Source organism: Myotis yumanensis, unplaced genomic scaffold (genome assembly GCF_028538775.1).
Source record: "Myotis yumanensis isolate MYYU_CA2020_CCGP unplaced genomic scaffold, mMyoYum1.0.hap1 SCAF_3, whole genome shotgun sequence".
Classification (NCBI taxonomy): Eukaryota; Metazoa; Chordata; class Mammalia; order Chiroptera; family Vespertilionidae; genus Myotis; species Myotis yumanensis.
This window is the reverse complement of record NW_027223754.1, coordinates 203,504,337-203,517,013: the sequence shown is the minus strand read 5'-3', so window position 1 is coordinate 203,517,013 and position 12,677 is coordinate 203,504,337. Positions and strand designations below refer to the sequence as shown.

The following is a 12,677-nucleotide window of genomic DNA, read 5'->3' as shown; positions in this document are numbered from 1 at the left end:
CCACACTCATAATTCACCTGCTCTCCAAGCGGACGGTACGTACCTCGGAGAGGCTGTGAATAACAGCACTCTGTGAGCATAAAACGGCCTTCCTTCCACCAGGAAGGTGACATCAGACATTTCTTTATTGTTGAGGAAATGAGGGTCTGGAAGAGGAAAGGGAAAAAAGGCAGCTTTAGCGGAGAGAAGGGTGAAGCTTGGATTCCAGGGGATGAAATACTCATTGGTGAGGCAGGGACCACACAGGAGCAGAATCGATCAAAGGAACACTCACTTCACTGAAATCCAGTTTTTCATAGGAAATCGCCATAGCTTATTCGTGATTCGAAGTGGCACTTCCCCACAGAAGACTGACCCACAGCCTGAGTTCAGGTGGCTCCCAGGTGTGAAAGGTAAACAAACGCCCACCTGGCCTCGAAGACTGTCACCTGCCTTGGTTTCCCTCCTCTTCCCCAGTTCAGTGTCCTCCCTGCTGGTGGAAGTGGGTGAGAAAAGCTGCCCCCTTGCCACCGTGTTCCAGGGTTTTTGAAGTCCAGGCTCTTCTTTCCCTGGGTCAGTGACAAATGAGCCAGTCCCCTGCCTCATCTCCAATCCTATCCTATATAACAAAGGGCTAATATGCAAATCGACCAAACAGCAGAATGACTGGTCATGATGATATGCACTGACCACCAGGGGCAGATGCTCAATGCAGGAGCTGCCTCTTGATGGCCAGTGAGCTCCCATACGGGGAGGGGAGTGCCGCTCAGCCAGAAGTTGGGCTCACGGCTGGCGAGCCTAGCGGTGGTGGCGGGAGCCTCTCCTGCCTCTGCGGCAGTACTAAGGATGTCTGACTGACGGCTTAGGCCTGCTCCCGCCGTCAGTTGGACATTCCCTGACGGCTCCCGAACTGCAAGAGGGTGCAGGCCAGGCTGAAGGACCCTCCTGAGTGCATGAATTTTGTGCGCCGGGCCTCTAGTAAGAACAGAAGATAGAACCAGTACTTATGGGGCACTCATGATGTGCCAGGCGCTGTGCACGCTGGTCTATCACATGTCAGCTCATTCATTCCTGGGGGGTAGGTGTGCATTTGAGGAAACTGAGGCACAGAAAGTTACAGTGACTTGCTCAAGCTGGTGACAGGTGGGGAAACTGCCTGGTGCAGCCTCATCACCACCTTGTATCCGCTCTTTGCCTCTCCCTCCGGCCTGCACACTCTGGGGAGGGGGGTGGGGAGCGCAGAACCTTGCCTGTCCTTTCCATGTCCTTTCCTCTGTCTCTAGCACAGGAAGGTGGTAGAGTATAGTTAGAACGTGGGCTCTCAAGTCAGAAATCTCAGTGACCATGGGCAAGTTATTGAACCACTTCGTGCCTCAGTTTCTACTCCTGTAAAATGGGAATAGTAATACCCATTATATCCTGACATCCTAGAGTCATAGTGAGCATTACATGAACTAATTCAATGAAGCATAAATTAATGGCTGACACATACTGCCCCTCAGGGTTAGCAGAACATCTAGATGCTCGATTGACACTTTTTGAATGAATGAAAGCATGCTCTGGCCATTGCTTTAGAGCAGTGGTTCTCAACCTTCCTAATGCCGCAACCCTTTAATACAGTTCCTCATGCTGTGGTGACCCCAATTTCATTGTTTCAAATTGAACGTAATTAAAACATAGTGATTAATCACAAAAACAATAGGGAATTATATATGCGTTTTCCAATGGTCTTAGGCGACCCCTGTGAAAGGGTTGTTCAACCCCCAAAGGGGTCGAGACCCAGAGGTTGAGAACTGCTGCTTCAGAGTCATGTTGTCGGAGCTTGTCAAGGACATCGGGCCCCTGCTTAGCCTGGGGACCTGCTTGTTGTTGACGAGCCCTTCCCCAGGGGTTAAAGGTTTGTCCTGAAATGAAACCCAGCTGCTCCCTGGGTTTAGGCTGCTCTAAAGCATCGAGGGAGGGAACCAACCCCCTGGGTTCCTGGGGACCGACCCCCAGCTATTGGGCCCACCCTGTCTGACTGCACCTTGAACCCCTGGCCTGGCCCCATTTTTGCCCAGACCTTGGACCCAGAACTGGCCTTCCTGACTGATTCTCCTTACTTAGCCCTCAGCCCTTGTGCTGCCCCAGATGGTGGTCCCGCCCTTATAGTCTCTGCCATCTCTTCCCATTAAGAAATCTTAATTTAAAACATATCAGAAAAGCATAAAAAAATCAAAATCACTTGTGATTCCACTATCTTCCAACATTTTCATTGCCCCCTCCCCCTGCCCCAAACTTCTAAAACTATCCAGGTAAAGGCAGTTAGGCTACAGAGGAAGGCCTCAGAGTGGACAGCCACTCACTTCTCCACTTTAAAGACTGTTAGCAGTTTGGAGTGACCTTCTCCCTCTTCTCAGCAACCTGCCTCCCTCTGCTCACTCTCTCTCACTCCCACTGTCCACCTCCAACCACCACCCTAGCCTGCTTCCCAAATTGCTAATATCTCCTCCCCTTAGCTCCTTTTACCATTCTCTCCCAGAATTCAATGAGATGGCAGGACAATGTATCACAAAAAATCAGGCGTGTGCTCGGCCGCTGGTCATAGTCCCCGCCACTCCCTACTGTCTTACACTGAGCCCATTTCACTCATTTATATGACCTGCCTGGCCTAGAGAGATGCCGGTGTGGGACCCTTGTCACTGATAAGTCTCATCTGTCTTTTAAAGTAGGTCCTTAAGGAACCACTACTTGACAACCTTTAGTTATCCTAGCTTGGAATTCTGTACTGAAGACGCAAAACACTACATGTTCCCTATTCCATTTATTGATAACTAGAGGCCCGGTACACAAAAATTTGTGCACTTGGGGGGGGGTGTCCCTCAGCCTGGCCTGTGTCCTCTCACAGTCCAGGACCCTTTGGGGGATGTCTGACTAATGGCTTAGGCCTGCTCCCCACCTAAGCTGTTAGTCGGACATCCTTAGAGCTGCCACAGAGGTGGGAGAGGCTCCCCCCACCGCTGCAGCGCTGGCCAGCCATGGGTCAGCTTCTGGCTGAGCAGCACACCCCCTGTGGGAGCGCACTAACCACCAGGGGGCAGCTCCTGCATTGAACATCTGCCCCAGGTGGTCAGTGAGCGCCGTAGTGACCGGTCATTTGCTGTTAGGGACAATTTGCATATTACCCTTTTATTATATAGGATTATACATATATTCTATCTTTTTTTTCTTTCATATTGTGAGCTTTGAGCCTCTCAGGTCTGCCTTTCTTTTCTTGTTCTAACGGTGGAATTCCAAGGCTTGGCAAGAAAACGAGGACCTTAAAATTGCTGATGGAAGAAATCTCAGCAGGTTCAGGAGGAAAAAAACTCTCCCTTCCTCTCCTAAAGCTACAGGAAAGCTGAATTTATGCTGTGTCATTCAAACAGCCCTTGCAAATATTCGCTCTAACAAGGGTGTCTTGTAAGACACCTAGATGTCAGATTATTGCTACGGTAAAGCCTCTTTATTTGATTGGTCCTTATAATTTGTTGCACTTAGAATATCCTAATTAACACCTGTTTTCTACAAGGTGTTAATTACTTGTGGTTTGGGTACATCCTGGTTGGCTCATAGGAATGGGTGTAAAGAACAACAGACAACCAGTGGCTCAGGGGCTACGTTCTCCAGTAGCAAAAAGTCGTGTTACTGAAATTCACCAGTTATTCACGACAGCCACAGAAGTACTTTCAAACATGTGCATGAATTCAGCCTTTTCAACTCATTTAAACGAGCTCACCTGTTTCAAAAGTGGTAGTTTTGCTAAAGAGTAGAATTTTCAGATGCTTCCATTGATCAAATGTTTCCCAGTCTTTGCAAGAAAAGGAGCTAGGAAGCAGGAAAGCCCCCCCAATCTCCATTGGAAAAGGAACCCTTCCATATTAAGATATTAAAGCAGCTTTAATATTTTATGACTCCCCGTGCAGCCAGGAGACAGGCCCCTGTAACAGGAGGCTCGTGGGTCAGGTTTCAAGGCCGCCGAATATTTCTTTGCCTTTTTTTTTTTTTTTTTCTGGGCCAGTCAACCGGCTGCAGCAGCCCCAGGATCCTCATAATGAAATCAGTGCTTGATGGAAAGGTTTCTTCTGGAAAATCCCAGAAGCTGAAACCGCAGGGGGATGGGATTACGGCTTCAGGGGGGAACCCGGTGCAGACTCCCAGTGCCTGCCTCCTGGGGTGGCCTGAGGATGACTTGAGATAGGGTCGGCCACGGGCTGGGCTGGGGCGGCTCAATGCAAGTGTCTGAGAAGAACAGAAGCGAGGACTGCTGCTCTGCTGGGAGTCGGGGCATCGGGTCTCCTCAGCTCAGGTATGTTCCTCTCGTGTGTGTGTGTGTGTGTGTGTGTGTGTGTGTGTAGGGGGGCGGGGTGGGGGCGGTCTGGTTCCCCTCCCCTCCTGGCTGCCTGCACTGGACTCCATTAGAGGAACACCATGGCCTGTCCCTGTCCTCTGCTCGTCCCTCCTCAGGGGCCACTGGGGAGAGCTGCCACGCACAGCTCAGGCTTGTTTTATTATTTTTTACTCCAATATTAGTTTTATTATAGTTTAAAAAACAACAAAATTTCTACCTATGAGACTCTCACATCCCCCCCGCCCTTAACACTTCCCATTTTATTACATTCAATATTGTGTATTAGTTTCAGGTACAGCGTCGTGGGTAGGAAGCCATGCACCTTACAAAGCGGTCCCCCTGGTACTTGCAGTGCCCACCTGGCCCTGTACACGGTTACTATCCCGTTCCCTGTGCTGTGCTACGTCTCCAGGCCCGTTTGGTAACTGCCAGTTTGTACTTCTTCATCCCTTGATGTTTTTCACCCAGTCCCCCAACCCCCTTCCCTCCGGCAACCACCAGTCTGTTCTCTACATCTCTGAGTCTGTTTCTGTCTTGTTTGCTCGTCTATTTTGCTCTTTTGATTCCACATGTAAGTGAAATCATATGGTATGTGTCTTTCTCTGACTAACATATTTCACTTCGCATAACAGCCTCTAGGTTCATGCACCCCGTTGCACATGATAAGACTTTGTTCTTTTCTTATGGCTGCGTAATATTCCATTGTCTATATGTACCACAGCTTTTTAAAAAAAAATCTACTTATCTATTGATGGGCACTTGAGTTGCTTTTAGAACCTACCTGTCTGCAGGGTCCAGAGACCTTCTTGCTGCCACTGCCTGCCATCTTTCAATGATAACAAGAAGGTATTGGTGAGTCTCCTCTTCCTCTAACTGAAAGGTTACAGGCAGTGAAAGGTAGATGCTCTGATATACCTTTTCCTAAGGTACAGCCTTCAGTCTTATCACATAATCAAGGTGCTATCCTGACCTCCGCCTGCCTGACTCCAGGACCTATCTTGTCAGCCCTCGAATATTCCCCACCCTTCCTGACAGCGTTTGCTTCTTCCCTGTCTTGAAATCACAAAGCAACACCCCTGGCAGAGCAGGGCCCGTGACACACTCACCCAGGCGCGAGGTCTGCTTCCGTTTGATCTCCGTGAGCTTGGGGATGGGGTAGGGCCCGTAGCAGTGAGTGAAGATGACACACAGCTGCTGGCTGATCACTTCGTTCTGCGGAAAAGAGAGAACAGCTCACCTTGCTGGGGGCTGTGCGCAACCTCAGGCCAGTTGTTGCTGGGAAACGCGTTCCCCAAGGGAGAGAAGCCCACAGACTTATCTCGGCTCCAAGAGAAATCAATCCCCCTGGACATCACTCATCCTGTTTGCCCCGGCAGGTGCTGGAGTTGCTATTTGTCTACTATTTCTATGGGCTCATTGGCAAAAGCTTAATTTGTCATTAAACCCTTTTCTCTTGCCGTAATCATTTCCTACCCATGGGAAAGCAGGTTCTGTAACTCCTAGAGTGGAAAATAGGTTTTTACCCCAAACCTGCTTTTATCAATACTCCAAAGTTCTGGAAGCCGCTAATTATCCTCAAAAGCCCAGCAGAAAGCCCCCCTGGCCCTGTGACTGCGTCGCCGCTGCCGAGACTCAGGTGGTCCTGATGCGGCTTCCCTCGGAACTTGATTCTGGTGCTGAGGCCTTTCGGGATCAGGGGTGCTCAGCCGGATCATTTCTCAAAAGAAAGGGGGGCGGGGGGCAGACTTCTGCGGTGCAGAATGTCAGCTGCCCCTGATTGCTCAGGGGCAAGGAGCCTGCTTCCATGGAGCTGCGACCTCCGAGTTCTTCCTCTCCCCCCTCGGGGCTCGCCACTGCTCACAGGTCTCCCTCCAACCGCAGGTGCGCAGGCGGGAAGCCACGAATCACAGTGTTGGGGTGCTTTTCATTGAGTGAAGGGGTTGAAACTTGGGGCTTAAAGGGGCAGTTAGATAGAAAGACATTTGCAACATATTTTAAAAGTAGGTTACAACACAGTTTGTAGCCTGTATTTTTTGCAATAAAGCCGTACGTATATATTTAGATGGACAGATCTCTAAGGGGAAGGTCGGGAGAATAGCTACCTTCTGTGAGATTCTGATGTTTTCTTTTTAGCTCCTGTGCCCACCCTGCCCAGGGAGTTATATTTTCTACAACAAACAGCTGTTTGTAATAAAACCAACAAATATTATTTTTGACTTTAAAAGATGGGGCTGGGACAGCTATGGGGTGTCGGTGGTTCAAGCCCTTCCTGAGTCGACTCCTTTGTGCGCCCGAAGCAGAAGGATACAGCTCAGCACATGAAAAGCAGTCCAACCCTTTGATTCAGTGGATGAGATCCCCAAAGGCACCTCATCACTGCAGACGGATCCTGAGGGGACACACTCATCTTGAGTGGGAAAAGGGACGCTGCTTTTGATGAGGAGGCCTTTGAAACAAGGACATTAAATGCTCCTTCATGTAACACCCGCACAGTGATTGCCTCCCTCCTAGCTTCAGGCGGCGGTTCTCCAAGTGTGGTCCCCACGCGACACCATCAGCGTCATCTGGGAGCCTGTTAGAAACGCCCGCCCTCAGGTCCCGTGCCAGACCTTCTGCCTCAGAAATGCTGGGTGAGGGGCCCAGCAAGCTGTCTTTTCACACTTTATTTTAAAAGAAATATTTTATTGATTTTTTACAGAGAGGATGGGAGAGGGATAGAGAGTTAGAAACATCGATGAGAGAGAAACATTGATCAGCTGCCTCCTGCAGACCTCCTACGAGGGATGTGCCCGCAACCAAGGTACATGCCCTTGACCCGAATCGAACCTGGGACCCTTCAGTCCGCAGGCTGACGCTCTATCCACTGAGCCAAACCGGTTAGGGCCACACGTTTTCTTTTAAGTTTTTTTTTTTTTAATCCTCACCTGAGGATGTTTTTCCATTGATTTTTGTTTTTGTTTTTTGACAGAGTGGAAGGGAGGGAGGAGAGAGAGAGAAACATCAGTGTGAGAGAGACACATCAATTGGTTGCTCCCCCCAAGTGGTTGGCTGGGAATCTAACCTGAGACCCTTTGGTCCTCTGGCCGATGCTCTAACCTCTGAGCCAAACAGGCCAGGGCCATTTTCTGGTGATTCCGATGCTCCCTGAGGTGTGAGAACCACCGGTTTCATGGACTGGAATCTGTCGTGGGTTTGAAGTGGGCCAGGGGCTGTAAGTGGGTTTCCTCTGGCCTAAGGCTTTGCCACTCAAATGTGGTCCATCGACCACCAGCAGCAGCAGAATCGCCCGGGAGCCTGCATAATGCAGATGCTCACCCGAGGCCAATGAATCAGGGTCCATAGTCACGTGCTCTGCACACGGGTGTTTGAGGAGCAGAATCCTGGCGCCTCGAAGAAGACGGCATGCCTGAATCCCTTGGGCTGTGTCATGAGCACTCCCACCCGTGAATGTGTTACCTTATAGGACGAAGAGGAATCTGCAGGAGTCATGAAAGTCACTGATTGGTTGACCCTAAAGAGGGAGATTACCCTGGGTTATCTGGGTGGGCCCAGTGTAATCACACGAGCCCTTAAAAGGAGGTACCCTCCAGGCCTCTCTTGGAAAATGCTGGGTGTTGAACTTGGGTTCTCAGGACTCAGCTGCACAGAACTAAATTCTTTTAGCTTAAAAACCTCACTCGAGGATATGTGTGTATGTGTGTGTGTGTGTTTTAAAATTGATTTTAGGGAGGGAGGGAGGGAGGGAGAGAGAGAGAGAGAGAAAGAGAAAGAAGAGAGAAACAGCCATTGGTTGCCTCCCATATGCATCCCGACTAGGGATCGAACCTGCAGCCTTTTGCTGTGTGGGATGAGGAGCCACTGGCCAGGGCCAGAGCTGAATCTGTAACACCACAGGTGCCAGGAGTCTCTCTTAAGATGGAGCCTGTGGATGTCGGGGCTGACGTCTTTCCTCTCCTCCTCTGACCCCTCACTGTTCTTCTAAAAAGGTACAAAAACACACTCTTTTCTTTGGAAAGGAGCCCTAGGATTGTCCCCAGGGTCTGCTATAGGTAGCTTAGGTGGGGGTTCTACACAGTGGTAAAAACATGAGCAACGGGACCAGACGGAGCTGGGTGACCTTAGGAAAAGTACTCAGCTTCTCTGGGCCTCAGTGTTCTCTTCCCAAATGAATTACCGCTTAAGTAAGGATTAAATTACCTGCTTTGAGGATTAAAAAGATAACATATTACAATATGCCATTAGGTTGAACCAAAGGGAAGTGCCAATATGTGACCAGTTTTGAAATCTCAAAAGAGCAAATTCCCATAATTCAAATTAATCTCTATTTTCCTAGATTCTAAAATATGCTAAAATTACTGGAAAGAAACTCACTGCAATAAACATGCATTTTAAAGACCCATGTCAAATTCAAAAAGATGAAAAAAGCCTGATCTCAGAATCAAGAGAATGTTGAATGTTGCTTTCCAGGGTCATCGGCAGTGAATTCTTTGTCTTGATCGATTCCTCCCAAGACAGGCCCCGCCCCTGTGGAAAATGCTGGGCTGCCCTGTCAGCTGTGAGCCCCTCTCTGCTGGAACCACCTGGAAAAGGGGGGTGGGGTGGGAAGGCTGTACGGCCCCACAGGATTCCCATGAGGTCAGCTTAGCTCCAAGTCTGTCACACGCCCTGTGTGTACAAGTTGAAATTGAACACACTGTGAACTTAAAGTGCTTTTAAATCAGCACCCATTTATTTTTATATGTACCTTCTACTCATGGCAACTGATGAGAGCTTTCTATTTATGGTGGTAATATACTGTTTCCTTTCTAAATACATTTAAGGGAAGGTAAGATGATTTAAAAGAAACATCCTGTTAATAAAAGCCTATGTGGTCGTGATGCCCTCACACCCTAACGAGCAATCACCAGGAGGCTGCTTGCGCAGTGGGCATGCGTGGGTGGGTGGGGCTGTGTGCATGCATGGGTAGGCGGGAGCTTAATGCTGCGTGCGTGGTGCGGAGGCGGGTCCCGCGACTCCACACAGCGCGGAGGCGGGACCCTAGGCTCTGGCCTACCTCTTTGGGGCAATCCATCGAGGAGCCCCAGGTGGGTGGGCGGGGCCTACCTCTTTGGGGCGATAGATAGCGGGGCTCCCGCACTGTGAGAGGGCACAGGCCAGGCTGGCCCCTGCCCCAACCCCCCAGTGCACAAATTTCATGCACCGGGCCTCTAGTATGAAATAAACAACAACCAGTGACAATATCCTTTAGGAATGAAAGGGAAATCAGACACTCTGGGATGAAGGACCTAAGAGAACTGGTCACCAGCACGACCCTAGGAGAATGGCTGAAGGAAGGTCTCTAAACGACAGGAAAGGATGAAGGAGGGAGCCTTGGAGCATCTGGAAGGAGGAACAGGGTAAGCAAACATATGAACACATGTAATAGGCGTTCTTCTTCCTCTTGAGTTTCCTAATTATGTTTGATGGTTGAGGCAAAAATTGTAACTGTCTGATGTGGTTCTAAATTAGATGACATATTTAAAGATGGCTATGTCATAAATGGAGGAGGGTAAAGGGACATAAAGAGAAGTAAGGTTTCTATACTTCATTTGAACTGGTAAACTGATGAAACCAGTAGACTTTGATATTATGTACATGCCAGAGGCCCAGTGCACGAATTCATGCATGGGTGGGGTCCCTCGGCCTGGCCAGTGATTGGGGCTGATTGGGGCCATCTTGCCCAGTCCCAATCGGGGCCAATTGGGGTTGGCCAGCCGGGGGGTTGCGGGGGAGAGGGACCGGAGGAGGTTGGCCTGCAGGAGGAGGTTGGCTATGGGAGCACACTGACCACCAGGGGGCAGCTCCTGCATCGAATGTCTGCCCCCTGGTGGTCAGTGTGCATCATAGTGACCGGTCAACTGGCCGTTTGGTCACTTAGGCTTTTATATATACAGATAATGCAATATATCAAGCAATCACTAAAAAAGCTATACAGTGAGATACACTCCAAAAACATTACAAATAAAAAATGAATTTAAATAAATGTTCAGGTAGTCCACAGGAAGGCAGGAAAAAGACAGAGAGATCACACAGAAGAAGACAAAAAATAAGATGGTAGATTTAAGCCATAGAGCATCAATAATTATATAAAATATATATGGTCTATAAATTCTGATTAAAAGACAGAGATTGACAGAGTGGATGAAAAGTCCGACTGCATGTTGTTTATAAGAAACCTTAAATGTAACGTATAGGCAAGTTGAAAATAAAAGGATGGGGAAAATATACAAACATTAATCAGAGGAAAGCAGGGGTGGCTGTATTAATATTAGATTAAGGAGACTTCAGAGCAAAGAAAACTAGTCGAAGCAGAGAGGGGCATTACATAATGACAAAAGGGTTAATACTCCAAGAAGACCCTGCAATCCTAAATGTGTCTGCACCAAATGACACAGCTGCAAAATATGTGAGCTAAAAACGGATAGAACTAAAAGGGGAAGTAGACAAATTCAACAATTACAGTCGGAGACTTTAACACCCCTCTGTCAACAGATTGGATAACTGGATAGGATATTCTATAGGATACAGAATATAGGATACAGAATATAGGATGTAGGATACAGAAGAGCTCAGCATAGTCATAAGCCAAGAGGATGTTACTAATCATTACAGAACACCCCACAACAGCAGAAAGCACCCCTTTCCAAGTGCCCACAGAACCTATACCGAGATAGGTCATATTCTGGGCCATATAACAAATCACAAATCTTTAAAAAAGGAGTTAAATAATATAGAATGTGTTTTCTGACCACAATGGAATCAAACTAGAAAACAGTAACAGAAAAATCCCAAAACACTTAAGAACTGAATAACACATTTCCAAATAATCCATAAGCCAAAAAAAGCAAGTTTCCAGGGAAATAAAAAATATGCTGAACCGAATGAAGGTGAAAATAAAACATATCAAAAATTGTGGGACACAGCTAGGGGAGTGCTGAGCAGAAAATGTAGAGTATCAAGTGCATATAGAAGAAAAAAGGAACAGTTCCAAATTGATAGTCTAACCTTCTACCTCAAGAACCTGGGAAGAGAAAAGCAAAATGAACCTACAGGATCTGACCGCAGGACTATCACCCATGCTTGGAGGATGCCTGACTTCACACGGTCAAGTTTATCTTTTCCCCCCTCTGCCCTGCATGGTGATGTGTAATACCACATCTCACCAGTAGGGGTTGCCATTGAAGCCCCATTTACTGTAAGAGCAAACCTGGCTGGGTGCAGTCCTCCTAGCCAGTGATGGCGAACCTATAACACGCGAACTCATTTTTTTGGGTTGATTTTTCTTTGTTAAATGGCATTTAAATATCTACACTAATAAAAGAGAAACATGGTAATTAGCGTACGACCGCTACCCTTTTCATTGGCTAATCAGTGAGTATATGCAAATTAACTGTCAGCCAAGATGGCGGCCGGCAGCCAGGCAGCTGAGAACTGGATGCTTGGTTGCCCCAGCGGTAGAGGAAACCAAGGTTCCCGCCTGCCGCTGGGGGACTCTGAGCTCCTGAAGCAACAGCTCCAAAAGATACAATGTTTCAATTATAGAAGCTAAAAGATGGTGGTTAATCTGCATACTCAGGCTCCAAGCGGTAGAGCAAAGCCAAACAGCCCTGAAGCTGCAGAGCAGAGAGGCCTCACTGCCTGGGGATCAGCAGAGCCGAGAGGCCTCCCAGCCGCCTGGATCAGTGGAGCTGTGAGGCGTCCGTCCCCGGGATCAGCGGAGCCGAGAGGCCTCCCACCCCTGGATCAGCAGAGATGAGAGGCCTCCCGCCCCTGGATCAGCAGAGCTGAGAGGCCTCAGGGCCCCGGGATCAGCGGAGCCGAGAGGCCTCAGGGCCCCGGGATCAGCGGAGCCGAGAGGCCTCCCGGCTGCCTGGATCAGCAGAGCCGAGAGGCCTCCCACCCCTGGATCAGCAGAGCTGAGAGGCCTCCCGCCCCTGGATCAGCAGAGCCGAGAGGCCTCCCGCCCCTGGATCAGCAGAGCTGAGAGGCCTCCCGCCCCTGGATCAGCAGAGCTGAGAGGCCTCAGGGCCCCGGGATCATTGGAGCTGAGAGGCCTCCCGCCCCTGGATCAGCAGAGCCGAGAGGCCTCAGGGCCCTGGGATCAGCGGAGCCGAGAGGCCTCAGGGCCCTGGGATCAACTGAGCAGAGAGGCCTCTGGGCCCAGGGATCAGCAGAGCTGAGAGGCCTCCCAGGCCTGTGATCAGCGGAGCCTGATGGAAACCCTGTGTGTTTATGCACCCTGGGGGTGCAGAGGTCCTGTCCTAGGCAGAGGCCTATGGCGAAATTTTCG

At 49.2% G+C, this 12,677-nt stretch overlaps 1 protein-coding gene across 2 annotated transcripts in view; it reads right to left on the bottom strand.

Annotated features, from left to right (window-relative positions):
• ABTB3 (ankyrin repeat and BTB domain containing 3) overlaps window positions 1–12,677 on the bottom strand; it is a 256,079-nt gene that overhangs the window by 19,980 nt on the left and 223,422 nt on the right. For both annotated transcript variants that reach the window (XM_070410983.1, XM_070410984.1), the window contains 2 exons: window positions 5,455–5,560; window positions 44–146 (listed from right to left, as the gene is read on the bottom strand). In XM_070410983.1, coding sequence (XP_070267084.1) covers window positions 44–146; window positions 5,455–5,560 — 209 coding nt within the window. The remainder of the gene's footprint in view (window positions 1–43; window positions 147–5,454; window positions 5,561–12,677) is intronic.